This window comes from Rattus norvegicus, chromosome 1 (genome assembly GCF_021556685.1).
Source record: "Rattus norvegicus strain SHRSP/BbbUtx chromosome 1, alternate assembly SHRSP_T2T, whole genome shotgun sequence".
Taxonomy (NCBI): domain Eukaryota; kingdom Metazoa; phylum Chordata; class Mammalia; order Rodentia; family Muridae; genus Rattus; species Rattus norvegicus.
In genome coordinates this window covers 165861313-165888862 of record NC_141534.1, presented here as the reverse complement: position 1 = coordinate 165888862, position 27550 = coordinate 165861313, and the positions used below count along the sequence as shown (strand labels likewise).

The following is a 27550-nucleotide window of genomic DNA, read 5'->3' as shown; positions in this document are numbered from 1 at the left end:
GTAGCTGGGTATAGATAACCAGGCTTATTTACTAATAAGTCTTGATACCCTTGTTCACCATGGTCATACTTGGTAGACAGACAAAACTTACCCACAAATCTGAGCCTGTTGAGGAGACAGTGTCTGGAATGTTTGTTTGATATTTGGCCTTGAATTTGCTGCTGACTCTTCTGATAACCCTAGGAATTACTTCTGCCCTTCCCACTTAGTCTTTCAGTAGCATTGCCACGTGGAGCAGAGCCATAGGATTCATTCCTGTGAACAATTTGAAGAGCTGGGTGCCTGTTATATCTGCCAGTTTTTGAAGATAAAATGCATTGCAAGATGATTTATTGGAAAGAGACAAGAGTTTCTTTTTCTGCTGCTGGCTCACCAAGTGACACTCACTCCTCCGGCCTGATCAGCCCCACCCGTAGTTTCCCTCCTTGTGCTTCAAGGGCAGGTTCTCTGCTTATCTGCAGCAGCTTTCAACTGGGCCATGAGTGGATCCTTTCAGAATTGATGTTTATTAATGGTATATATTTATTTTTTTCTTTTCTTTTTTTTTCGGAGCTGGGGACCGAACCCAGGGCCTTGCACTTGCTAGGCAAGCGCTCTACCTCTGAGCTAAATTCCCAACCCCGTGTATATATTTATTCTGGGAAGATATTAGTAGTTTAACTTCTGATGTTTAATAAAAACAAAAACAAACAAACAAAAGCAGTCTCCCGTTAGGGTCTCAAGCCTCGGAACCTTGGCAGTGCTGCTTCTCTTGTTTGCAGGGCATCGTGTCCTCCTCGGCCTGTGCGTCCTTTCAAGATAGAACATACTATCAGAATCAATCTGCTAGAAACTTGGTCAGAAAGTCGTATGGAACCTGGTCCTAAGGAAATGTGATCAGTAAATTCTGGACCTTTTATGAGTAGATGTTGATAGATATTAATTTTATGGATCCCTGAGGCTTGGATTTAATGAAGACATCCCATGTATGAGTGAGTGTTCCAGAGTCTCTCACTCTCGCACATGGTCTATTGTAGGTCCTTGTGTTAATTCTCATCTGCTGCAGGAGCCGGCCTCTCGGATGAGGGCTGAGTGAGGCACTGGTCTACGGGCACAGCAGCATGTTGTCATAGGAGTCATTCAGGTGCTGTGGAGCTTTACCAGAATAATAGTAGTAGGTTTTCTCATAGGCCCATGACCTATCTAGCTCAGGTTCTTGCCACATTAGCAATGTCAGGTACGGGTTCCGTCTCACTGGAGCGGGTCTTAAATCCAATCACAAAGATACTGGTTACTCCCACAGCAGTGTGCTGTAGTGGCACCAGTATTGCTTGCTGGTAGGCCACAGGGTTTGCAGTGGGTGTTATTTATAACTTTTTACCTTTCTTCTCTATCAACAAGATATAACGCACTCCTAGTACTAGATGTGTTTAGTCTAGTTGGGGCATTGTCTCCCCCATTATAACTCCATTTAAATCACACACACACACACACACACACACACACACACACACACACACACGGAAGCTTCTACAACAGTGGGCCTCCTGTGTTTTTTCAAAAGGCTCAGGCTCTGAGTCACTTCCTAAGTTCCTCATGGTAGACCCTAATTCATGTACAAGTGTTTCTGAATTTAAGGCGTATCTGGTTTCCACTTACTAAGCTGACGTTGCTGTTGTCTGTAGTGGACGTCTGACATGCAAGCAGTGTAAACTGATAATGAACCCTGGGCTGTGGACCGATAGCGAGGGAACTTTTCCCTATTTTTCTTTTTATTGCAGGACAAGAGAAATGACTATTCCCCAAAGAGTACTAATGTTTGGTAGCACTTTAGTTCACAGGAGACCTGGAGTAGAGGTCTTCCATTTTCTTTGTTTTCAGGTTGCTTTTAGAATACCCTCAGGCTGTGAGGTTCTGTTCTTTCCAAAGTGTAGGATTGGCAGGAAGGATGGAGATCTGTTTTTGTTGTTTTTGTTTTGTTTCTGAATCTTTGTTAAAATTTAATCCTGTGGTATACCTCCTTGGAGAAAAGACATCCCACCGACCTGCCCAAACAAAAGCTATCCGACCCCTGTGCATCTAGACTTCTCCAACCAGCTGTCCTCCTGTCCCACTTGGCTCCCTTAGTTATTTGTGTAAGCAGAAGTAAAACCAAGCATGTTTTATATGCAATTCTCATTAATTATAATAATTTCTTATCATTTTCTGAGAGATTAGAGAACTAGTGTTACCTATGTCTGTAATTTGTTCTTTTTATCTTCTGTGTAGTGGAAAATTTACTCTGGCTCTGGCCTACACTTCAGGTAAAAGACAGGCTGCAGTATGTTGGAGCGAGTGCTTCTGCTCGTAGTGTGCAAACTTCACAGGCATCCACCTGAAGCTGCACTTCTGAACACAGTGCTTCTCATAAAAAAACGACTTCTTACAATTTTACCCAGTGTATTTATCTGAAATAATGGTGGAACTGAAAACCTAATCTTAGGTATTTTGACTTTTTTTCTTGTGGTGTTGGGGATTGAGTCCAGCGCCTTGTGTGTGCTATGGCAAGCACTTTACCACAGAGTTTTATCCGTCCTTAGGCTGTGTTTTTAACATTTTATTGCCATGTTACAGAACCTGCTAGACAGGTTTCCTTTATACTTACTAATGTGTGTCTTCAAAATGGAATTTTGCAGCCCCCTACCCCCAGGGATTAATGTAACATTTTTCTTTTTAATTTTTTCCTAATGTAATATTATTGTGTTTGCATATTCATGTGTGACACGTGCACGTGTGAAGGTTAGGCGACAACTTTCAGGAGTCAGTTCTCTTGTTAGCTGCTGTGCAAGTCTCTCTGGTCTTTGCTGCACTTTGTCCTCCAGGCCATTCTGCCCAGTAAGCTTCTGGGCAGCTCTGTGTCTCCCCTCCCACCTCACTGTGGGAGTGATTGGATTGCAAGTGCCTGCTTCCTTATTCAGATTTATTTTGTGATTTTCTTTAATTAAGCTCAGGTCTTGGGAGTTGTGCAGCCAGTGCTTTTTCCAATGGAGCCATCTTGCTAGCTTCTAATTCCTGAATTAGAATCTTCTTACTGTAGGCTGTTGGCATTGTATGCAGCTTGCATGAGCAGTAGAAGCCAGGCAGCTTTTGCATGGAGAGTGGGCACAGTATAGGTCCTATGCAAAGTTAAGCTCTTACTTTCAAGATTATTAAGTTTTCTTATGACGATTTATTCTGGTAATGTCTTCTATGGATTGTAAGAAGGTGAAGTGTCATCCCAGTCTCCTTTTCGAGTTTAAGCCACAGATACAAAGAAATAAAACACCTGACAGAATTATATTTTGGTTTATTAGTTTTTCCATTGACTTTTCCACAAATTCAAGAGTTGTTGCTTAGCAAAAACACATTTACAATTGGATAGTTTAGTCTTGAAGGAAAAAAGATCATGAGGCATATACAGGATACAAGACAAGCATATGGCAGGTGGGTGCTGTGTGTGTGTGTGTGTGTGTGTGTGTGTGTGTGTGTGTGTGTGTGTACGCGCGCTCTTGTGCTCATGCACGCACATGCACTTATTCCATTAAGTCGTTGTGGGAAACTTAGGAAGAACTGGACACCACAGGACCTTATAGCCATACACAAGTGTAATGGCTGTAAGGCAGAGCTAGTTAGAGGGTGTTAGAGGAACATCTAAGGTATGCCTCTGAAAAGTCCGTTACCCTTTACCCAGATGCCAGGTAAAGGAGATGCCACTTAAGCCGAGTCTGTAAGAATATGTCAGAGTTAGCAGGAGATGGTGAGAACTGCTGTTGAGAGGAATCGGTTTCTAGAGAGGCTTGAGAGTACACTAGGGAGCTGCTAGCAGTGGTGGGGGGAGGAGGGGGAACCATGCTTTCAACTACAGATGATTTTCTTTTTGCATCACTGCCCATCTAAGAGGCCAGAGCTGCCAAGGAGCTTTTACTCAGAAAGTTAGCAGATATGCTAAAATGGCACACAAATTTCTCAAAGAAGAGACAGGCTCATATTGATAATATCAATACAGAGTGCAGGCTAGATATATGCTTTATAGAACAGATTTTTTGCCAGCCTTGTTGAAGGTAGAGAGTTGCCAGGGAAGAAGTTATATCAGTAAATAAGCAGTGCTTGATTAAAATCTAAGCACACTGGGGACGTTAAAGGAGCAGAGAGTACATAGATTGAAGGCATATTTGGGTAGTATTCCACTGTGATAACTTGTTGGGTTAAAGCAAAGAGGAACAGAGAAGAACCTGGGGACTTTTAACATTGGCTGAGACATAGCCTACATTGTCCAATCCTTGAGCAGCAAGCACTAGAGAAGCAGGGTGATATAGAACGAGCCAATAAAAAAGATTAAGATATCCAGCTTTGGGTAGTTATGTGTTGAGCAAGATAATAAATAAGAAACTTAACAAATGGCTAGAGAGATGACTCACCAGTTAGGAACACTCACTGCCTTTGTAGAGGGCCAGAGTTCATTCCCAGCACCCATGTGTCAGGTGGCTCACAACTGCCTGTAATTCTAGCTTCTGATACCCTCTTCTGGTATCCACAGGCACCACACAGACACATAAGTAAAATTAAATTTCTTTTTAGGAATAAAGCAGGTAATTGTTGTCATTAACTACTGGTGCTAGTACAAGCCATCACAGCAGAAGCTAAGTATGGGAGGCCACTGTTTACAAAGATGGCTGGGGAAAGTTTGCCTTAAGGAGCTCAGTCTTGAACCTAAGAAGATAGGCAAAACTGAAAGTGTGTACTTAAAGGGAGAGAGGCTTGGCATAGAGAATTAAAAAGAAACCGCAGACCTGGAGCACTGTAATGTGTGAAGTGGGTGTCTTAGGGTTCCCATTTGTTGTGAAGAGACACCACAACCATGGCAACTCTCTTAAAGGAAATTTAACCAGGGCTAGCTTATACTTTCAGGGGTTCAGTCCATTATCATCATGGCAGGAAACATGGCAGTGTGCAGGCAGACCTGGTGCTAGAGAGGAGCTAGAGTTCTACAGCTTGATCCACAGGCAGCAGAAGGAGATTGTGAGCCACACTGGGCATAACGTAAGCATAGGAGACCTTGGAGCCCACCTCACGCTAATACACTTCCTACAACAAGGCCACATCTCCTAATAGTGCCACTTCTATGGCCAAGCATTGACACACATGAATCTCTGGGGCCAACCGCCGCAGTGGGGTTGAATGGAAAGGAGTTCAGAATAGACTTGGAAGTATTTCTATATTTGGTGAATAAGACAAAGCTAAGAAAATTACAGCATGGACAGTTTGTTTACACATTTGAAGGCCAGAATTCTATAATATCCTGTTAGGTGTTATTCTGATCCTGTGAGGTGGGGTCACTGTTCTACTTATTAGAGTTGGGAAAGGCTTAGGAACTATAGGGACTGGTCTTCTCTAGGAGTGAAAGCAAATTAGAGACTAAGGTAGAATTGGTAGGCAGGCGCCTCCTTGTGCTTATTTTTAAGTAACATTTCAAGCCAGCTACATGGTTATGTTCACCCTCTCGGACCTCCATGGGGTTGTGCACAGAGTGCAAATGTTGGAGTAAAGTGATGCCATCCTTATTCTGTATGAACAAAGGAAGCTCAGAGAAGTTAAGACTTTGCTGGGTGGGTGGTGATATTTGTCTTCTAGAAGCTGGGACTGGCTGGCCTGCCTTGACTACTTAGAATGATGGTTCTTAAAACGCTTTAACCTCCCTTCTAGCCCACCACCCACCAGAGGTAGTGGGAAAGAAAGGATCCGGGGGAGTGGACCTGTTTAGAAATTGTTCTTTGGAGCAAGTCCCATCTGTGTTGTCAGGAAATCAGCAGCTCAGTTCTCAAGTCAGCAGCAGCAGCTCGATTCACTTCATAGATACACCAGCAGTCCAGCTCAGTAGAGCCAGGATAGTAAACATGAGTCAGCAGCAGTGGCTCTACCCAGCAGGGTCACCCAGGCTCAGCCGAATTAGCAACAGGAGGAATTAGAGCCAACAAGGACACCAGAAGTTCTTAGCTGTGCCTTTCTTAATGAAGGGAAGACCAATGAAGATGTGAGACCAAGAAGCATTGCCCAGCTAGCTCTACAAGCAAGCCCCTCTCACATTCCATTGGTCCTATTTATGTTCCCTCCAAATATGTCCTCCACATGAGTCTGCCTCAGCTGCCAAGCACTCTGTCAACTGGCCAGAGTCCTCAGAAGTAGCAAGAAGCCGCAGCACACAATCAGAAGAGTTTTGGTGCATTTCTCTCTAGGGAGCCCTAACACATGCAGCTCAACTACACAATGTAAGGCTAACCAATACATGTGTGTGGTTAGCAAAGAGTCCTTCATCACGTGTCCTTTCACATGTTTGCTTTAGGAAAACATTCTTTCACCTGTGTCTGCTTCAGTGAAACGTTCTTCACGAGTCTGCCTTAGCCTTTCATCTGTGTCCACGTCAAGACTACACTCCTTTACATGCTTGCCCCAGCAAAACACCATCCAACACAACTGAGTCTCCAAAGAACCTTAAGTTTCCACTTCAGACTACATATTGAGACCTTGTCTCAATAAAAAGAAGATGAAGTACAGACTTGGCTAGCCTTGGGTGTAGCTTAGGTAATATTTTAGCCTAGATACATATGGTAGACAGTCTAAATTCATTGGAAGCCCCAAAGTCAAAGCTTTCGTTCTTTAGAACTAAAGTGAGTCCTGCCCTCAGCTGTCCACCTTTTGTATAGAAGCAGAAAGCCAATTGCTTCCTAACCCTGTAATAAGGAGACTTCCCAGTTCCTTAAAGAGGAAGTCATTCTCTTAGCGCTAAGTTCTGGGGGGGTGGAATTTAGTGTGCAGTTTCATATGTACAAGATAGTGAAATTTGCAATGAAATACAGTCAATTATAGTTTTGCAAAATTGACAGCAAAAAAAAAAAAAAAAACCACACATACAAAAAACTATCTACTAACCCATGAAAAGGACAACATCCTAATTCCTGGTGCAGAAAAGGCAGTTTGGTAAGGAGAGAGTTTTCACAGTTCAAGAATACTGGGCTTTGGTCATCTGGCATTGTATGTAAAACTCAGAATGATAATTTATTGGCTTTAACTGTAACTTTGACAGGATCTGGCCAATGGCTAGACTAAGACCAAATTCTCTGGGGAGAGAGAGCCTGAAGAAGCTGTATTTTGTTTTCTTGACAGACATTGTTCAGCTGTTAGATTCACAGGTGCCAACAGTGGCCTGTAGTTGTTAAATCTATACTGCCTGCCTGTGTTCCCACTGCACAGAGACTCGCCTCAGCAGGGCGGAACACTGGCGTTTGCCTATACAGGGGCAGAGTTCTGGAGCAAGTTGGGAGATGCAAATCCAGCATATATACATATATTTTTTGTTGTTTTCTCCCAAAGACCCACTGATAGTAGCGATATAGACATAAGGGATCAATCCATAGTGGGGGGCAAACAACTCTAAATGATACAGCATAGATAAGACTGAGTGGAGATATGCAGTAGAGAAAAAGCGCAGCCCAGGAAGAGGCGGGCAGGCTGCTTTCGGGCTCCTGGGAGACAGAACCCTCTGGGATTTTGACTTAGACGTTCCAAGTATAACCAGCTAAGAAAAAGCTGTTGCCTATCTGGATATGTTCTTATAGCTGTGCTGCCTGGTCTGGCCTCAGTGGGAGAGAATGCACAGAGACTCGATGTGCTGGGGTGGGGGGAGGGGAGATATCCAGGGAGGGCCTCCACCCTCTCAGACGAGGACTGTGGGAGGGGTAAGCAGGAGGGGGGTCAGTGAGAGGGATGTAAATAAATGAGATAGAGAGAGGGAGAGGGAGAGAGAAGCAGGAGTAGGGAGGTGGCCTGTGGCCTATCTATTCCTTCTGTTTGTTTGAATTAACTTTTGATAATGTTTGTTTTTACTGCTTTCTATACACAATCAATTCCTGACCTTGTTTGGTCCCATTTAAGTATTTGGCTATTTAGATGTGTAGAAGTATCTGGCATACTAAAAAGGTAGAGCCGAGAGGAACGGGACTGTGGACTTCTATAACTAACTCAGAGGAAGGACGGAAGATGGCTGTACGTAGGGTGGAAACACCCTGTGCTAGGTGGATACCCACGTAGCATGCTCTCTTCACCAGTTGTAGTGGTTTTAAAGTTCCTGTCTGTCCACACCCCACCCCACCCCGTCTGATACACTCTGAAGGAAAGCCTCACAGTCAGCAGTCCCTATTACTCACACTCAGCCAAGGAGTGAGGCAGTTATGTAAACAAACCAATGTGGCTTCAAACAAAACCACCAATTGTTCATACCAATCGGTTATTCTTGGGGTCGAAGGGATTTAAGGAAAAATACTTGAGGAAAAAAATTGTCATTTTAGTATTTGAGGCAAAAATACATGAACAAGACCACATAGAACAAATGGGATAGCCCCCCACACATACGCACAAGCTTTTTAAAAAATTGGTATGTTCTCATTTGACTTCCTGTATTGGCCTAGAACAGAAGAGGAAAATCTGATGTTTAACCCAATGAAAAGGAGACACCCTTTCCTCATACGTCAGAGAACTGAGATCTCAGGACAGCCAGGTGTGTTCAGAGAGAGGTAGGAAGCTATGCTGACCACCAGTGGGGGCACACAGAGAAGCTGGGGCCTCTGCAGAAGAGGGTGAAAGAGTTCAGCTAAGCCGTGGGCTAGCATGAAGCCATAGGAATTGTAAGGCAGGTCACTCTGGCTTGAAGCTTCTGGATGAGCTTCCTTTGGATAGTCACAGGAAGACTGAGGGCATGCAGGAAGTTGAAGGTGCAGGCCTCAAGAAGTGTGTGGCTGTTCTTGCAATAACAGCACACTCCTCCAGTACTAATAACAGGTATATAGACCTCAGAGCCAAACACCCTATAAAAGTCTAAGGAACAGGAAACAAGCCTAGGGGACAAAAACCCTTAGTGTTCCCGAAAGACAAGTGAGTGAGTACACAACAGAAGTTTAAAAGTGAAAATCACGTCTTTGAACACAGAGAGAACTGGTGAAAATAAAAGTCCTTCCATTTCGCTGTGGAACTCTGTCCTCTGGCATGATGTGGTCATTGCCCTGTGGAATCAGAACACCTGTGATTTCCCACCAGACATACATTCCTGCTTGGGAGGGCTTAAGCCTTCCTGAGGCAGCATCTGTGTCATAGGAGGCTCCGCCTCTTCCTAGGGATAAATCCTTTCATGGTTGTTGGAGGAGGGAGATGGTTTCCTTCATGGTGCAGGCACACACAAGTCACCTACGTTTTTGTGAGTAATCTGACTTACGCTCAGTAGCTTCACCAAACTAGCTTAGGTAGACTCCTTTATTTGGTCTGTCTTTGTTGTCCTGTGGTAAGTAGATGTTTGTTCATGTCTCTCCAGGAAAACATTTACATAATGATATTCAACTTGACAGTCGACTGTTAGTCTTGAACACAAATGAACACAGTGGCTTTTTGTTTTTTTTTAAATATACATGGATCAGTGATATAAACCAAGAAATTTTAAAATGTTATCTGTCACTAGAAAAACAAAAATATAAAATTATTACAAATCACATACAATATGCTCTCAGCAAAATTAAAATAAATTAAAAATTATTGACAAAGAAGATATCTGGAAATTTCCAAAAAGTTAGAAATTATACAATGTGTAAATTAGAAGCTACAGGTCACAAAAAAGAAATACCAAGGCAAATTGGGAAGTATTTTGAAATGAGTGAAGATATAACATGAAAGTTTAAAGGAACACATAAAATAACATAAAAGCTTAGAGGGAAATTTGATATGTACATTTAAAAGAAAAGTCTCCAGTCAGTAATCTAAATTTCTTTCTTAAACTAGAAGAAGAGAAAATTTAAGCATATTTTGAAGAAGAGGAAATGGTAAATGGCAAAGAGTTCAAAACAGAAAAAGAGTACAGTGTATCAGTCGAACCAAGAGACACTTATGATGAAGATTATTAAATGTCTAAGCTGGGGCTAGTTAGGGTGGTGCCTGCCTTAATCCCAGCGCTCTGCAGACAGAGGCAGGAGGGGCTCTGTGAGCTCAGTGCTCCACAGTGAAACCCTGTCTCAGTCATTTAATTGGTCAGTTCTCTTACTAGCTGGGAGCCAGAAGAACCAAGTACAAAGAGTGGTGCACCAGGATGGTGGGAAGCAGCACTGCAGGTCCTGTGGGCAGTGAAGCAAACCCATTCTGAGGAGGCAGGAGCGAGGATGAATAGAGTCTAGAGTCTACGTCTAGGCCACCTGATCGTCAGTGCTGGGTGCCAACCCAAATGTCATAAAATCATCAAGATGAACATTGGGGAGGAATATTTAGCTGCAGAAGATGAGTGGTATTCCTTAGTCTTCTACATGTTGGTGTTTATAGTTGAGAGGAAAAAGGTGCTCAGAGAAATCTTGGGTATAAACTGCTTAGGGCTAGGGGGTTGGGTCTGTAGCACAGCATTTGTGTAGCATGAAGTCCTTGGTTAAACTAAAAGACACACAGAGTGGTGGGATTTGCACTAAGGTCCAGACTGCATTGAGGCCAACTGAGTCTGCTCTCTGTTCTCCCCAGGGCGGGTGGGAGGGGCAGAGGAGCAGAGGGCAGCTCCTATTGTACCACAGTTCATGGAGCAACATCCTTTGAAAAACCACAAACCTAGTACGTCGGGATCTTACATCGTTTCTCTGTGCCTGAGGACCTCTGCAGATGTAGTCAGGCCTGGACTGTCAAGAACACAAGCTCTCATTTTCTCAGAGTCGGAGGATGGAAAGGATTCTTTATCACAAAACTGAGGGTCATGCAGTTCACATAGTCACAAGATTCAGGCACACGAGCACAGATATTAGTCACTAGCTTACTAAAACAAACACTAAAAGGAAATTAAATGCTCTGTAATAGGATTCAAGTGTGTGAGCCTGTGAGATAAGACGTGTGATAGCAGTACACGCCGCATCTATGAAGCTGAGTTTTACACAGCCATAGCTTTAGACTGTCACCATGTAAACACACTTGTGACACAATGTGGAAAAATCCGAATGCACATTGCCTGTGCCCTGTGATTTTCACTAAAATATATACAAGCAAGATGAAAGTTCATAAAACTGGTTATATGAACTGTAGTATAGCCATCAGAGTGTAGGTAATTTTCCTTTTCTACATTTTACATTCTCAGTAATATTATGTAGAGTTTGTGGTTGAAAATAAGTTAACCAGTTTTTGAGGAGTGAAGTCTGAATTTTGAAGTCTCATAAAGGTTTCTTGGTCAGTGTCCAGAAGCCCGTGTGCAGAGTCTGAGTCCTGCTGTTTGCCTTCTGCCGGATGCTGGACCGATGTAAGCTGAACCAATGACAGCTTCTTCCATTAGTCCACCTCAACCCTCTCTCCTGATGCGCCTTGCCTGCCGACTGTCTAGCGCTGTCACAGGCAGGAGGCTGAGCTGTGTGTGGAGATGCGGTTGAGCATCATGTCTGCAGTATTAATTACATCGGTCCGTGTCTTCCATCTCCCCCTGTAGGAAGTGCATTTGCCGCGGAGCACGCGAAGCTTCAGCTGCAGAAGGAATCGCTGAGGGAGCTGAGGAAGGAGTGCACCGCCAAAAGGTGACAGCGGCTACGGAGACTGTTAAGGTCCTGGTGGGAAGCTGGGAAGGCAGCGTTTTAAAAGGCTGCTGCTAATGTACAGCCCATACCTCGGCACCTACTCGGCTGGTATTTGTGAGTGCCCACTGTGTGCTCACACTATGCAAGGGCCTAGAAACATGAACACTCTTTCTCTCGCCCAGGCCATAGCACTAGGCCTGGGCCGATGTTTATGTCGTCCCCTCTCCCGCCTTTTCCATGCCTCCCTCCAGCTAGTTGGCCTGCTTTCTTCAGACTTCCGCTTCTTGACCTCATGTTTGATAACCTCGGAACACCTAGAGCATTGCTCTGAGCTCCATCTCTCCAGCTTTCCGGCCAACCCCCAATGCTGCTATCAGAGAGTTCCTCTTAGAATACCACTTGTTACCATATTTCCCTCTTCTTAATATGGTGATTCTTTGCTTAATTTTCAGATACCCTTCAACAAACTGGCATTATACAACTATAGTTTCTTAGATTTTCTGTCAGCATAAGATGATGGCAGTGGCCTCTCTCTCCCCAAACGTTAATTCCTGGTCACCTCTGTTCCTCCCCTACCTTCACTCCCTGCTGCATTTTCCAGTGAGGACTCAAGAATCATAGACCTAGGACAAAGCAGAGAGCATCTGCTCTTATTCTCCACCTTGCTGGCAAGGAAGCCAGGCTCCGCAGTCTCTGTCCAGCTCGCTGGCACAGCCACCAAGGGTCCAGTGCTCCTCCTGCTTGAGGAGCAACAAGTCTGTGTTCTCCATCACGCTGACTTGACAATGCTTTTGACTGCAGGTTGATTTTCCCACAAGCAGAAGTGTGTCTTGTGATTTAATTCAGTTCTGACTCGGCTGGATGCCTCCTGACAGTTCCTGCAGACTGACAGCGGTGTTAGATACCAGCCATAAACTCCAGGTGCTCACCCGGGTTTCCTGCTGGTCAGCTATGATGATTCCCACAAACTCCTCCCTCAGCTCAATTAATCAGCAATTTACTTGAGGGCCTCTCAGACTTGAGGAAACACTGATATTTACTGGTTGTGGCAAGGGTTGTCAAGGATATAGATACACTGCCAGATAGAGGTGGTTCTGTACCCTCGGTAGGCTTGCCATCTTCTAGGTACCTTCACAATACGACACTCATCCGGCCTTGCCCTCCAGAAGTGACACAGATTTCTCCAGTCCCTTGTAACCCCTTCATGGAAGGAGGTGTGGGGAGAGCTGAAAACCAATCCTCTACTCCTTAGGCAGGACAGTGGCCCACTCTGTCCTTGGGATGTCTGCTGCAACTCACCTCATTACCCTCATCACATAGGCATTATTGAGAATAACAGAAAATAACCCCATTATTCAGAAAATTCCAAAGGTGTAGGTGCTGTGTGATTAGAGACCGGAGCAGTCTAGCACATTTGCTAGTGTAATAGAGGCCCCTTCGCGGCAGCAGCCCTCAGCTTTCCTTTCTGCTCTCGCCTCTAGTTTCTTCTAAATCTCTTCTGTTTTTAAGCTGCTAAGACAGGCAGGAAACGTACTCTGATGTTTCACGTTGGCCATGTCCGTAAAGCTGCTCGGGAGATGAGCTTCCATCTTCCCAATGCCTTGGGATTTGCTTAGCTGTTCGTCTTATTTTGTTATTTTTCTGCTGTCACAGCACAGTGTTTCTTGAGACAGTTATAGTGTGTGGCTATGAAAGGAGACTTTTATTTTTCTTCCCCTCCCCCCTTTTGAAGGAAATGCCATATAAATCAAATCAGCCTCCCTGAGTCACCGGTTATTAAGTGTTTAGTGGGTATAGTGATAGCTCACTATGGTTGCTGGAATAACTAAGCAGACACTTGTAGTGCTCCTGGTATGTAGTGATAGGCACTCCTGGCATGGGTATTTGGTTATTATATTCTTTATAGTTCTTAGACAGTGCTGGGCATACACAGTAGCCCACAGTATAAAGTTAACTTAATTGCCAATGTTGGAAACAGGTCAGGACTCAGGATGACTATACTCTTGCCTCTGCCAATTACAGACCACTTAATCGTCTGCGGTGTGATTGGGTAGAAGTAAGTGTTAGAAAGCATGCAGCACAACTTTTCCATGAATGTACTTTTTTTTTTTCCTCCTTAGAGAACTCTTTCTGAAGACAAACGCTCAGCTGACCATCCGCTGCAGGCAGTTACTCTCGGAGCTGTCCTACATTTACCCTATTGATCTGGTGAGCTTTAAGTTCCTGAAAGGGGTGGGGGGTGGGAAAGATGATAACTCCAGAAATATTCTCAGTGAGAAAGTCATCACTGTGTGTGCTCCTTCTCTCGTGATTCAGGAGACCTTTAAGAGCTAGTATCTATCTCAAAAGTATATTAAGACTTAATAGGGCCGAGCTGGGAAGAGAGCTCCACCCTCAAAGTGCTCCCCATCCAAGTACAAAGACCCAAGTTCCATCCCTGAGACCCAAGTGAAAAGCTGGACATGATGATACTCTCTTGTCCCAGTTCTGGGAAAGTGGGGACAGGAGGATTCCTGAGACTCAGTGGCTAGCTAGTCCACCCAATTATTGAGCTTCAAATCCTTTGGAGATACCCTGTCTCAAAAACAAGATAGACAAGCCATATTGAGGAATGCCTCCCAGCGCGCACACACACACACACACACACACACACACACTTAGTTGGTCTCAGGTCCCATAGTTTCATTATCTTATATATCAGCTTGATGGTGTGATTCTTATCATCAGAAACAATGCCAAATTATTTCTGGTTCCTTCTGAATCTTTTTATTCACCAGTTATCCACCATTTCTGATGTTTCCTCTGATGTACATGTGCTGCTTTAAAGCATAATTGCTCAATGACTTTGCCCAGTTATGTTCATTAAAGTATTCCTGAGGTAACTGTCAGGATATTACATTTTTATGCAGTTTCTTAAAATCAATATAAAAGGTGATAGTGAAGTAAATCTGAGTAAGGTTATTGTTAGAAAATCAAGTCTACTAAATTTGGTAGTTTCCTTGTTAATGGTTATCAATTTAGTAAACTGATTTTCAGGGAAAAATCCAATAGAATTTCAATTTGCTCCTAAAATCTTATTAAATTGTATATGGGATGAATGTGAGGTAACCAGAATGTTTCTTTTTCTTTTTTTAAAGACAGATATTGGGGGTTGGGGATTTGGCTCAGTGGTAGAGCGCTTGCCTAGGAAGCGCAAGGTCCTGGGTTCGGTCCCCAGCCCTGGAAAAAAAAAAAAGAAAAAAAGACAGATATTGTGTAGCTCCAGCTTCTTCAAACATGTGATGCAGTTAGGAATGAATTTGAACTCCTAGTCCTGCCGCCATGCCCCAAGTGCTAGGATTATACACAACAGACTCTGCCATATCTGGCAAGAACATGTTTTATGATGTTACTTTCATATGCTCGTTTCTTTGGATAATGCATACATGGTTTCATACTATCAAAATGTCAAGAATAACAAAATCCAGGAAAGTAGTGTGCCAGTCGCCACTACTGCCAGATTATTTCTGGTTTCTTCTGAATCTTTTTATTCACCAGTTATTCACCATTTCTGATGTTTCCTCTGATGTACATGTGCTGCTTTAAAGCATAATTGCTCAATGACCTTGCCCAAGGTATCCTCACCAGCCTGGGCAGCCCCACTCTTCTGCATCTGAGATGCCCTCACTGACCTGTTGGAGTCTGGATTTGTCTTAGAGGCTTCTTTGCTTTTTAGTGCAATGAATTAATTTTGTTCTTTGGTTAAATTCACAGAATGAGCATAAGGATTATTTTGTATGTGGTGTCAAGTTGCCTAATTCCGAGGACTTCCAAGGTATTTTCTTTTTTTTTTTAATTATAGTATATTACCCTTTGAGCCTCCTCCCCAGTCCAGGAGATTATTTTCATTATTAATAAACTGTCTTACTTCCCCCTGTATCCTAAATGCTGTTCACATGTGCCCTGATATCTCTTGTGGAGTGTTCACAAAGCCAGCTGTGCACCACAGAACTTTAGGAAGAGGGTGTCATTAGTATCTGTCAGGATATGCTTCCATTTCCCTTCGAAGAACAATGCTGCGTGGTCAGAAACATTCATGTGGAGTTTATCTAATTGGCCCATCTGCCTGCATAGCACATGGGTAGCTGGGACATGATATAAGGAGAATGATAGCTTGAGACATGAGAATCTTGGTTCAGGGTCTAGGCGCCCGCCCATCTGTAGACCATGTCATGTTTGAGTTATTTTCGAGTCAGACTTTGTAATTGCTATGAGACACACGTGTGTCTGTAAAAGCTTGAGGCTTTATCTTTAATGGGTGGGGCAGGGCTGCTCCCCAATGCACTTTGAGCCTTCACACCTCTTTCGGTCAAATGGTGCACCTTGATGTTCATTCTATGCAAAGTTGTGGTGTCCTAAAGCCTGTTGTCCATTACTTACCTCACTCGCTCACATTCACTGGGGCTGGAGAGATGCCTTAGTAGCCAGATGCACTGACTGCTCTTACAGAAGACCTGGGTTTGAGTCCCAGCACCCACAAGATACAACTATCTGTAACTCTAGTTCAAGGTGATACAGCACCTTCATAGGCATCAGGCATGATCATGATACACAGACTTTTGCAGGCAAAACACCCATATACATAAATTAAAATTATCATTAAAATTTTATTGCCAACTGCTCTTGAGAACAGTTCCTGCACTTTGGGGGACTTGAGGGTAAGCCGACCCTGAGGATTTCAGCTTGGGAGAGCTGTCCCTACCAACTGTCTCCGAAACAGTGCTGTGGACAAGGGAGAAATACCCTCCTCCCTGCCTGCCTCCGATACCTACAGCAGTTGGGAGACCTGACCCTGGGGTCATGAGAGCAGGAGAACTGGCCCTCGCCCTCACCAGTTATAGCACTTGAGAGAGCAAGCCCTGTACCTCACCTGAGCAGCACAACAGAGCTGACCTTAGTGACTGGGACACCAGTGAGCCAACCCTGAGGGCACGAACATGGGAGAGCTGGCCCTGAAACTTGTCTGCCCTGCAGTGGCATGTGCAAGGGAGAGATCCCCCCACACCTCTTGCCACCTATGACAGGCAGGAGAGCTGGCCCATAGTCATCAGAGTGGGAGAGCAGGCCTTGTACTTCTCTGGGCAGCACAGAGCTGATCCTAATGGTGGGGGTGCTGGCAAGTCAGCTTCAAGGGGTTGAGAGAGGGACTGCTGACCCTGCAATTTGTCTGTGCCCTCCCCTCCCCTCGCCCTTTGTCACCTATGGCAGGTGGGAGAGCTGGCCCTGGAGTCAGGAAAGCAGGAAAGCTGGCCCCGTCCCTCACCTGCTGCAGCACAGTAGAACTGATCCTGAATGTGGGGGTTGAAGGCAAGCCGCCCCAAGGGTGTGAGTGTGGGAGAGCCAGCCGTGCCTCCTGTCTACTGGGCAGTCCTTTTCTCAGGAAACAAAAGTGGAATTACTTGCAAAAGGGAGAGGAGGGAAGGAGACAGAAGAAGATCAGATCTATGTGATTGGAATACAGTAAACATCAAGGGAAGAGAGGGTCAGAGAGGAAGCAGAGTGGTCAGCAGGCCTTGAGGCTGCTGGAAGGGGTTTCTGGTTCATTCTCAGTAAGTGGCCAGTGCCTAAAGAGCTTCAGAGGAGCTGAGGCATGAGCTGAGCTGTGCTATCGTCCTTTTGGCTGCTAAATAGGGAATGGCCTGGTGGGAGCAGGAATAGTGTTTGTGGCAGCCTGTTACCCTGGTCTGTCCACAAGGTTTCTGGTTCTATTTTGGTTTTCTTTGAAGTGCCTTGTTTCTCATGACTTCCATCGCTGTCTACACTTAGAATGCTTAGGGAAGCTGAATACATTCTTCAGTCCTTTAAAAATGCACAGAGCCCTGCAGTAAAGTCACTGAAGAGTGAGATGGGAGATAAAATGAAATGAACATTTAATTTTAGTCCAAGGTCCTGTTCAGTCCACTCCCTGAGAACCCTAGAGTCAGAAGTTTGAGAAGGATATCCGCTATATTGTGTTTATATTCTACAAGACACATATAGTGTAACAAGACAGATTTCCTGTTTGTTATCTACGTTGTCAGGTGCTGAAGGATACGGAGGATTAAGGCATTGATCTGCCCTTGGGGAGATTGTAGTTCTGTTGTGGGCAACAGATATGTAATTAAGTCAGGCAAGAAATTGGTTATCGAATACATACTATGTTAGAGGCTCAAAAAAGTCAGAATAATTCTCTTTAAGAGGCTATCAAGAAAACCACTTCTTAGAACCAGAGAATGTTTGAAAGAAGTGTAAGAGGGTGATTTAAGTTGAGTGAGTAGAAAGCCAATAACATCAACCAGATATTGATGAGTGCCTGTAATTCCAGCCCCTGGAGGCAGGACACTCAGGAGTTCAGTGCCAGCTTCCCCTACATGAGAGTTGTTTCAAAAATTGCAAGAGTAGTGTCTGATGTTATGCTGTTACTTTAGTTCTGTGAGAATTCCTACTATGGATAGAGAATTACCTTGTCTTGTTGTTTCCACTTTAAAAAGAGATAGAAAGAGATGAGGGAGAAAGAGGGAGGGAGGAGAGGAAAATAAAATAAAATTGAGGCTTTGAAAAATTCAAACATTTTTCCATCCAAGGACTCACCTTAACTGGTGGCAAAGCTTAATGTCCCCAATGATGTACCAGAGTCTAAGGGCTCCCTTATCCCTGTGCTGATGCAGCTTTCTTGTCTTTAAATAATGAGCGGCCAAGAACTTTTAGTGTGCTGTAGCAGTGCATTCTGGGAGAGGTTCTAGGAAAGGAGCTTCCATTGCGTTTTCTCATGATGTCCATAAGCCTTTGCTATATAGGGATTAACACTGCGTGGGTCAGTGATGTTTGGGAAGCTCCACCAGGGGCTTGTATTTATTTTGCTTTTCTGAATGAGTAAGTTGTTGTTAGAGTGTGCCAGAGAGAGCTGGGCACAGTGTGAGGAAGGGGTCCAGAGAGGGGCGTTCATCTGAGTCCCATTGACTGAGATATTTAGTTTAAAAAAGAGAAATGAAAAGAAAAGAAAAAACCCAATGTTTGTGCTTGTGTGTTTTTAAGTAATCCATAACATGAGAGTCTTTGTGGTAATGAGGCCCAGGTGTCCTCTGCGTCTGTGTCCCTTCATGCAGGCATGATTTCTTGGGAAGGAGAGTCCATATGTCAAACAGTGTTTCACTGAGGACATGGAATGACTCCATAACTGCTGTAGCACTGATTAGAGTCTTAACTATTTTGTCCTGTCTGAATCAGAGGGTGCTCGGTCCGTTAACAGATGAGCTGCCTCGGGGACTGGGAAGACGGGATGGTAAGAGCTGTGAGGTCATTCACTGCTCAGATGCATTGCCTGTGAAATTTGTCCACCTTAGCACTGAAGGACTGCTGAGGTGATTTACAGTGTTTATGTAGCTGTTGTGTGTTTGTGCAAATTTTTATCATAAAGATTACACAAAAGCTCTATCTTAAAATCAAATCATAAATACCTATTCTAAAGGAACTTGAGGCCTTTTGTTTTGTTTTCAAACCCTTCGAACACTGTTGAATTAGTATCATTTCACATACCCAAGGCTTACATACATTCCTTTGCTCCCAACCCTCCTCCCTCCCTCCCTTCCTCCAACTTCCCACCAGCAGAAGTATCATTTGTGACCTTTCTACTCCCAAGAGCAGCCTAGGAAACCCACACCTCTGCTCTGTGTTAGGTGTGACGGACGTCGTTAATGCTTGCTGGAAAAGCACATCTCAGAGGGCCGTGTTTTGGCTTTGTCAGGTAAAACATCCTTTAGATCTCAGAATGCTGGGAACCTTAAACCTTTTGGTTTTCAGCTAAAATGATTGGCAACAGACTGTGACATCTGAGGTTGCCTGGCCTGCAATTGCTGTAATTAACCACATGAGCTCACATTTTCCCATTGGAGGCTCAGTGGTCTTGGGGTGATGAAAGTGACTTCCCTACCAGGAGGTGGTTTTCCTTTTGAGGGTATTGAAATACCCCTGGGGCCTGTAAGGCTCCACGCGTGATCCTTTTAAAATGCTTTTTAATATAAAGCTTCAATATTGGAAATCCAACACCACAGTGTTTAACTGGGAGGCTGGTGGAGCACTCCGGCCTGGAACGGGAAGCATCGTAGGGTGTTTAATAGGTAGAACAGGGAGTCTTGTGGCTACAGCCTTGGCTGTGAACAGCTTGAACTTAAAGTTCATTTCCAATATTACTTAACTCTATTGTCCACTGTTTCCTTTGATTCTTCATTTCTGTGCATACACCTCTCTTCAAGATGCCCTTTTAGTGTTTACATTTAAGCAGAATTGGTTTTGCTCACTGGGGAGGTGATGTGAGATCAGGTCTTTGTTCTTTTAATAAAAATGTGTATGTAGTCTGAAAACATGCAAATGTAGGTTTTCTTACTGTTATCCTCTTAGTAATTTGAGCAGCATGCAGATGCTTAGGTGTTAACCGCTAGTGGTTTGTATTTAACTTTCTGGAAGGCTCATCAAAAGGCTTTTTGTTGCTTCCTGAGAAGCTGAATGTTAGGTCCATAGCAGGGAGTGCCAATAGATGCTGCAAATGTGAGCCCCATTAAGTCGTCCTCCTCCTCCTCTTTCAACACAAGTCCTTTAGCCCTGAGGAATGTTTTTAGTTTGGTGGCTCTGCTTATTCTAGAAAGTGGAAGGCTGAGTTCTCCACTGAAGACTCTCCCAGTCTTAGTAGTGACCCCAGACTTAGATACTTGGGGAACAGCATATTTTAAGACCCAGAAGCAGTTTTCCCACTCATTCTACTGCTGATGGTTTTCACCAATATGATTTTGAGCAGCTGTCCCACCTGGACCTCATCTGTGCCATCGAGGACCGATGGTATTACACGCCATGATATCTAAGATTTCTTTATGAGAGAATTCATAATTTAAATTACTTTTGTGACTAGAAAAATCCCCCCCATTGGCAAAGTGCTTGTCATATGAGCATGGGGACCTGAGTCTAAGCTCCAGCACCCCTGTAAAAAGCCACATGTAGTGGTGCCTGCCTGTGACCCCAGTGTGGGGAGTTGGATCCCTGAGACTCAAGTTAGCTCAGCCAGATCAACGAGCCACCTAAACAACATAGACAGCTCCTGAGAAATGACACCTAAGGTTAATTTCCAGCCTTTGCTGGCACACTTTTCCTATGTATGCGCGCACATGTGTGTGTGTGTGTGTGTGTGTGTGTGTGTGTGTGTGTGTGTGTGTGTGTGTAGATATGTACATTTATGTGCAGATATCCAAGGAGGCCAAAAGCATTTGATCCTCCTGGAGCTGGAGTTACTTGTGGTTGTGAGCCACCTGATATGGGTGCTAGGAACTTAATCCAGGTCCTCTGTCAGAGCAGCACATGCCCTTGCTTAACACTGAGCTGCCTTTCCAGCCCCCTTAACCACTGAGCCATCTCCGGCCCCATCACACACCTTAACCACTGAGCTTTCTCTCCAGCCCCCATCCCAGACCTTAACCACTGAGCAATCTCCGGCCCCATCACAGACCTTAACCACTGAGCTGTCTCTTCAGCCCCCATCACAGACCTTAACCACTGAGCTGTCTCTTCAGCCCCCATCACAGACCTTAACCACTGAGCCAGCTCTCCAGCCCCTGATCAGACTTTTCACATGCACTTTTCCTTTAGTACAAAACTGTGAAGTCACTGGGATGGTGCATTCAAGTGCTGGCTACATTCTAGAACTCCAAGTTAAATGAGCAGATACCGTCTTTTGTTTTGTTTTTTTTTTAACAAGGTTCTGTGATAGTATGGGAGAGTGTGTAAGGACAGAGGGCTAGGTGTCGGGCCCACTTACCAACTGTTACGGTGGACAGTTCTTTAGTCTCTTTGAGCCTTAGTTTTCGTTTTGTTTTTATTTTAATCTGTAAAATGGATGAGACAATTCTAAAGGAGAGTGTTTCCAGTTTAGTATTTGTTGATGAATGAATGAAATGAGTAGCAGTAAATAGTATTTGTTTTATAGGACGATCAAAGAGAAGCAGAGAGCTATGTGTAGTGAAGGGCAGGGACTTAGTTCGCTGAGGAAGGGTGGTGGGGTACATTCCTGCCACAAAAAGCTAGTTACATAGATACTGAAACCATAAATGGAACAATATGAAAAAGGATTAATAATTGAAGTTGAAGGTGTCCTTAGGAGTCAGGCAATAGCGCAGTCACTGTCATCACTTAGAGCCTTTCTCCATGGCTGGGTATCCCAGGCTCTCTGTTAAATCTTAGCACATGTGTGAGCCTTTTAAGGTACGTGAGGAACACTGTATGCTAGACGGGACATTTGAATCCTCCCATTGCATTGCTCGAGCTCTGAGCACTTGAATAATCATTTATGACCTTATAGGTAGGGGCAGAAATATGAAGTGAGATTTTAGAATATAATTGGTTGTAGCTCTTTAAAGCCAGAAGTTTATGTTTATACGACACATGCGTTTTCCCCTCCTGTTACTTCCACATAAGTTATATGACAAAGTTGGGGTATGAAATACAGTTCAAGACATTCACTTCATTGTGGAGCCTAGTTTCCCTTTCTCTCATCTCAAATTTCCCAGGCTTCTTTGTGCAAATTGTCCTTAGCATATCTGAAGCACACTAAGGAGGTGGCATGGGCTTTTGCTTCACTTCAGAATGCATGATCTTGTACAGCATTGGACTCTGTTACAGTAGAACCTCTGACTGATCACGTGGACTCAAGTATTAATTTCTCACTTTAAAAGGTTATTAAAGAAAGTAAGGGCTATTCAGGCTCACTAAGAGTTCCTCATAAGATGTCTGTCACATGTTGACCCAGCATACTACTCACTGGGAGATAGCTCTGCGTATAGTTAGTAGGTGCAGTTTCAAGCCTTATTAATGTCTTTATATTTCATGAACTAACATAATTAATATTTTACCACATTTGTATAACAACTCCTCAGAGCTACATTTGTAAGGTAAATGGCTGTACTCTTTTCCTCTGTTTTCTAATTTACAGCAAAAGATGATGGAAGCATTGCCGTCGCCCTTGGTTACACTGCACATTTGGTCTCCATGATCTCCTTCTTCCTACAAGTACCCCTCAGATATCCCATAATTCATAAGGGGTCCAGATCAACCATCAAAGATAACATCAACGACAAGCTGACAGAAAAGGAGAGAGAGTAAGTGTTTTTTTGTTTGTGTGATATAAGCTGATTGGAAACATGGACAAAATGCTAAGTGTACCAGAAATATGAAGTGTCGTCTAATGGACGGCAGTTTCTGTATGGCCTGTGACCTTTGTGAAGTGGACCTCCCTACACGGCAAGACTGTCAGAAACAAACAAACTGTGCAGTGTGAAGAACGTGAGGCTTTGTTCAGATCCTCAGCGCTGTAATAAACTTGAGATAGCCTACAGCTCAAAGAAGATACCATGAAGAAAGTAAGCAACTGAAACTGAGTATAGGGAGAATGTAGCACTCAGAGCTTGTGGACATAGCTGTATCTGGACTCAGGAAACTTTACACTCTAAGTACAAGGTGTTGGAAAGTAACTTTTCTAAGTCTCAAAGAGACACAGCCAAAGAACAGTGAGCAGAACTTGGAAAATCAATGGAAGGAAATAGTGAAGTCAGAGTGGGGACCAGCCAGGGCTCTGCACAGTGGGGTGCCACAGGATAGCCACATGGCAGTGCAGTGGAGTGGCAGCGGAGGACAGGCAGAAGTCCTGGTCTTTGAAACAACTGACCAGTGTACAAGGCCCTGTAAAGGGAAATTTAGAAAGAAAAACGACAATAGACTAACAGACTGAGGAATGAAAAAAGGAGAAATGCCACACATGCACATACAGGCATCAGAAAGTGAGGAGACCATGCAGACAACTTTAAACTAATACTTTGGAAATTCTAACCAAGTGCCTTAATTTCTGGAAAGACACATTTAGAAAGCACCAGGGTATGGCTGGTGTGTGACCTATAATCCCAGCAGCCTCAGCACCCGGGAGGTGGGTCATTACTGAAAAGGGGAGTGGGTGCAGGAGTAAGATAAGGCACCAGTGGCCACACAAAGAATGAGGATTTGGAATATTCTAGATGAATTATTCTCAATCCTGGCTTCACATTAAAGTCATCTTGAGAGCCTTAAAATCCGAGGTTTTTTTTTTTTTTTTTTTTTTTTTTTTTGTTCTTTTTTTCGGAGCTGGGGACCGAACCCAGAGCCTTGTGCTTCCTAGGTAAGTGCTCTACCACTGAGCTAAATCCCCAGCCCCAAAATCTGAGTTTTTGACTCCTAGATTCCTGACCCTCTCCACAGAGACCCTGACTCCATCAGTGATCTGAGTAATATTTAAAGCCTCTTTAGTGGTTCTGATGTATAATGTGGTTGAGAACCACTGTCCTACTTAGGAAATCTTGTTTCTTCCATGGCATGAGAAGTTAGATGTTGCCATGTATTCTGGGAGCTTGGAAGCAGTTTAGCATCACTGCCTTCAGAGGTAAAGTGAGCTGTGCAGAGAGGAGGGATCCCAGCAGCTTGGTCAGCCCCCAGTATCCATGTGTTCCACCTGTACTTATGAATTCTGCATCAGTGGACTAGCCAGCACTCGATTACAAGCGCCAAGGGGCAGTTGTATCCATACTGAACGTGTATAGTTTTACTCTAACAGTACAGTAAAACTTGTAAAGATTTTTTTTTTAAATTCTTAATTTGGTGTATATGTATGTGGAGGGGGTGTTGTATATACAGGAGGTCAAAAGAAGTCATCAGATATACTAGAGCTGGTGTTGCAGGCAGCCTTGAGCTGCTCGATGTAGGTACTGGGGACCGAAGTCAGGACCTCTGCAGAATCAGTATATGCCCTTAACTGCTAGGCCATCTCTCCAACCCCCACATCATCATCAGTTATTTAACTCTAATAAATAGTGTTTCCATGACTAGTCACTTACAGGTGTCTTGAGTAGCCGCCCTGTTCTGTTGTGTGTATCCCTACCAGTGCAGTGGCTGGGTCTTGTGGCAGTCATCAGGTACTAGGATCAGCAGCAACGTAAAGACACGTTAAAGCATACCATAAATGTGTATCGGCCATGTGCACACACCGTGACATTTAGAAGAGATTTGAGAACCATGAGTTCTGGCATCCATGAAAGAGGGTGGGACTCATTCTTCCTCAGATATTAAGGGATGATTGTATGTCTGGAGGAAGAAAGGCTTTCAGCTAAGGAGCATGTGAATAAGTTAGCTCAGTACCTTTTCCAGAGCTGTGATTGATTGGAGCCCAAGTATGCTTTTCAGTTTAAAACCATAAGAAGTTGAGTGAGAGCCTGTAATATATTTGACAAAGGGAACATGAGGTGGTTTTCTTCTTGGATTTTTTTAAAAATCCATTTGAAATTTATGTAACACAAAATTGAAGATTTTAAGTGCTCGGCGGCATTTAGTCCACTCTCAGTGTTGTGCAGCTAGCACGCCTACAGTTCTGAAGCCCAAAGCAAAGCCTGCACCCATTAAACAGCTACTCCCCAACCCCTGCTCCTCCTCAGTCCCTGGCAACCATCAATCTGTTTCTGTCTCTATGAATTCTCCTATTTTGGATATTTTATATAAGTGGAACCATACAATATGTGACCTTTTTCTTCCTGGCTTCTTTCGGTTTGCATAATGTTTTCAATGTGTCCATGCCGAAGCGGAGCTGAACGTCATTCATTTTTATGGCCCAATAACTTTCCAGCAAGTGTGTGCACCACCACATCTTGTTTCTTCCTTCACCTCTTGATGGACGTCTGGGTCATTTCTCCCTGTGGCTCTCATGAGTACTGTCGCTTTGAATGTTTACTCATGGTTGTTTGAACGCCCATTTTTGGTTCTTTCCTTCACCTCTGTGAAGTTGCTGAGTCATACAGTAAGTCTGCTTAACTCTGGGAGGAAGCCCCAGTGGCTGTCCACAGCAGCCCTTCCCGTCCACACTCCCAGATGTGAAGTGTACCCTCTGTGGGCTTGCTTTGCTGTTCCCTTACTGAATGGTGCTTTTTTTCACTATTTTTTTTCTTATGCTTAGGGACCATTTGTATATTTTATTTGGTGAAATGTCTCTTCTTATCTATTGAGCATTTTCTAATTGGGTAGTTTATTCTTGTTAGGTTGTAAAACTTATTTATGTATTCTGGAAAGTAGACCCTTATCAGGCAAGTAGTTTGCAAGCATTTTCTCTCATTCTGTGCGTTGTTACAATTTAAAGTAAAAAAATAAAAAATATGCCATGGTGTGTTGTCAGAGCAGAGGGGCTTCCAGTGGGCCCCAATTGTCAGTTCCTACCTGCTAAGGAGTCACTGAAGGGACCAATCACATCCTACTTCTGGAGCCAGGGTTCACCTCCATCTTTTGATATGACAATCTTTGTCTGTCTAAACAGACCCCATAGTCTGTGCTATTATAGCAGTAGGTGCGTGCGTGCGTGCGTGCGTGCGTGCGTGCGTGCGTGCGTGCGTGCGTGCGTGCGTGTGTGTGTGTGTGTGTGTGTGTGTGTGTGTGGTGTAGTGGGAGATTTATAAACAAGACCTTTTTTCCATTTTTCATTTCATTTCTTCCCAGCTGCAGAGGTTGGGAAGCTCTGTTCACTGAGGCCGGTTCCATCCCTATTGCTGCCTCTTCTAGTTAGGAGGAAGCTATGTTCTCATGGAGGAGGAGGGATGGAAAGCGTGTGAAAATTAAATTCCTCCTGTCAAGTCCTTTTGCCATATCTTTAATCCATTCATGACAACAGAGTCCTTATGACCCCACCAACCTCCTTCAAGAAGAGGTTCCACCTGCCAATACTATTGAATTGGGCTTACATTTTGGTGTTTTCATACCCCAACATTCTGATTGTTTGCTCTTCTTTCTGAGTGAAACCCCTAGCCATAGTGTGCAGTGTCCTCTTTCTTGGGGGTGTAAGGACACATGTCTGATAATCAGCTCTTAAGCCCATCTCTCCATAATTAGGCAGTGCTCGTTTAACCATCCCTGTAATGTTAGCATGGAAATTTCACATCGATGGGTAAAGAGGAAGAAGCAATTAAAAGAGTTCCTTCGTAGCCTCCTTGGTGCTCCTGGTGCATAAAATGTCTTTAATTCTGATAAAGTTGAGTGTTTCTGTTGTTTGGTGCTTTAATTGTCACATCTAAAACCCACTGCTCAGTCCAAGGTCAAAGGTTTATCCATATGCTCCCCTTACTGGCTTTGTCATTTTCTTTGCTATTGGTTTGTTTTGTTTTGTTTTCTTGGACAGGATTTTTCTGTGTAGCTCTGGCTATCCTGGAACTTGGTCTGTAGGCAAGGCTGGCCTTGAATGCAGAGATCCCCCTGCCTCTGCCTCCCAAGCACCAGGATCAAAGGTGTGCACCACCACTGTCAGTTCTAATTTTAATCTTAAAGGTAGCTATTTGTTCCATTTTAAATTATTAGTTTTTTATTATTTACAGTCTGTTAAAAGGCTCTTCTTTCTCCCTTGAATGGCCCTGGCATCCTTGTTGCAAAAAATTAATTGGTCATGGATTATTTCTAGACTCTTATTTCTCTTCCAGTGGTCTATGTGTATGCTTTAAAGCCAGAGCCATAATAATGTTTGCAATTTTGAAGGGAAGGAACTCTAAATTTGTTCCTTTGCAGTACTGTTTTGACTATTTGGGGTCCTTTGCAATTCCTTAGGAATTGAAGGATCAGGTTTGCCAACTCTGAATGATTTTGAAGGTGATTATATTGCCAACTAATTAATAAGTATTGGCATCTTGTTGATAATTATTAGTAACAGCTTGTTTTTGTTTAGGTCCTTTTCTGTTCCTCTTGGCAATGTTTTATACTTTTCAATATACAAGTCTTGCATGCCCTTGGTCCAATTTCTGTACATTTTATTCTTGTTTCTCTCACAGAGTGTTTGAATTTTCTGTATATTGGTCCATGTTGTCTTGAGCAGAAAAAGTTTGAATTCCTTCTGACCTGGATGTGTTTTGCTTTTTCTTGGTTGTCTTAGTGAATCACTG

The 27550-nt window shown here is 43.7% G+C and overlaps 1 protein-coding gene across 4 annotated transcripts in view; it reads left to right on the top strand.

Moving 5' to 3' along the window:
* Positions 1-27550, top strand: part of Uvrag (UV radiation resistance associated) — a 256155-nt gene that overhangs the window by 138931 nt on the left and 89674 nt on the right. For all 4 annotated transcript variants that reach the window (XR_015624349.1, XM_087558677.1, NM_001401542.1 and 1 more), the window contains 4 exon segments: positions 11480-11564; positions 13685-13772; positions 15318-15378; positions 22555-22720. Coding sequence is in view for 3 of the 4 variants with exons in the window: in XM_087558677.1 (XP_087414803.1) it covers positions 11480-11564; positions 13685-13772; positions 15318-15378; positions 22555-22720 (400 nt within the window). In the remaining variant the exon portion in view is untranslated.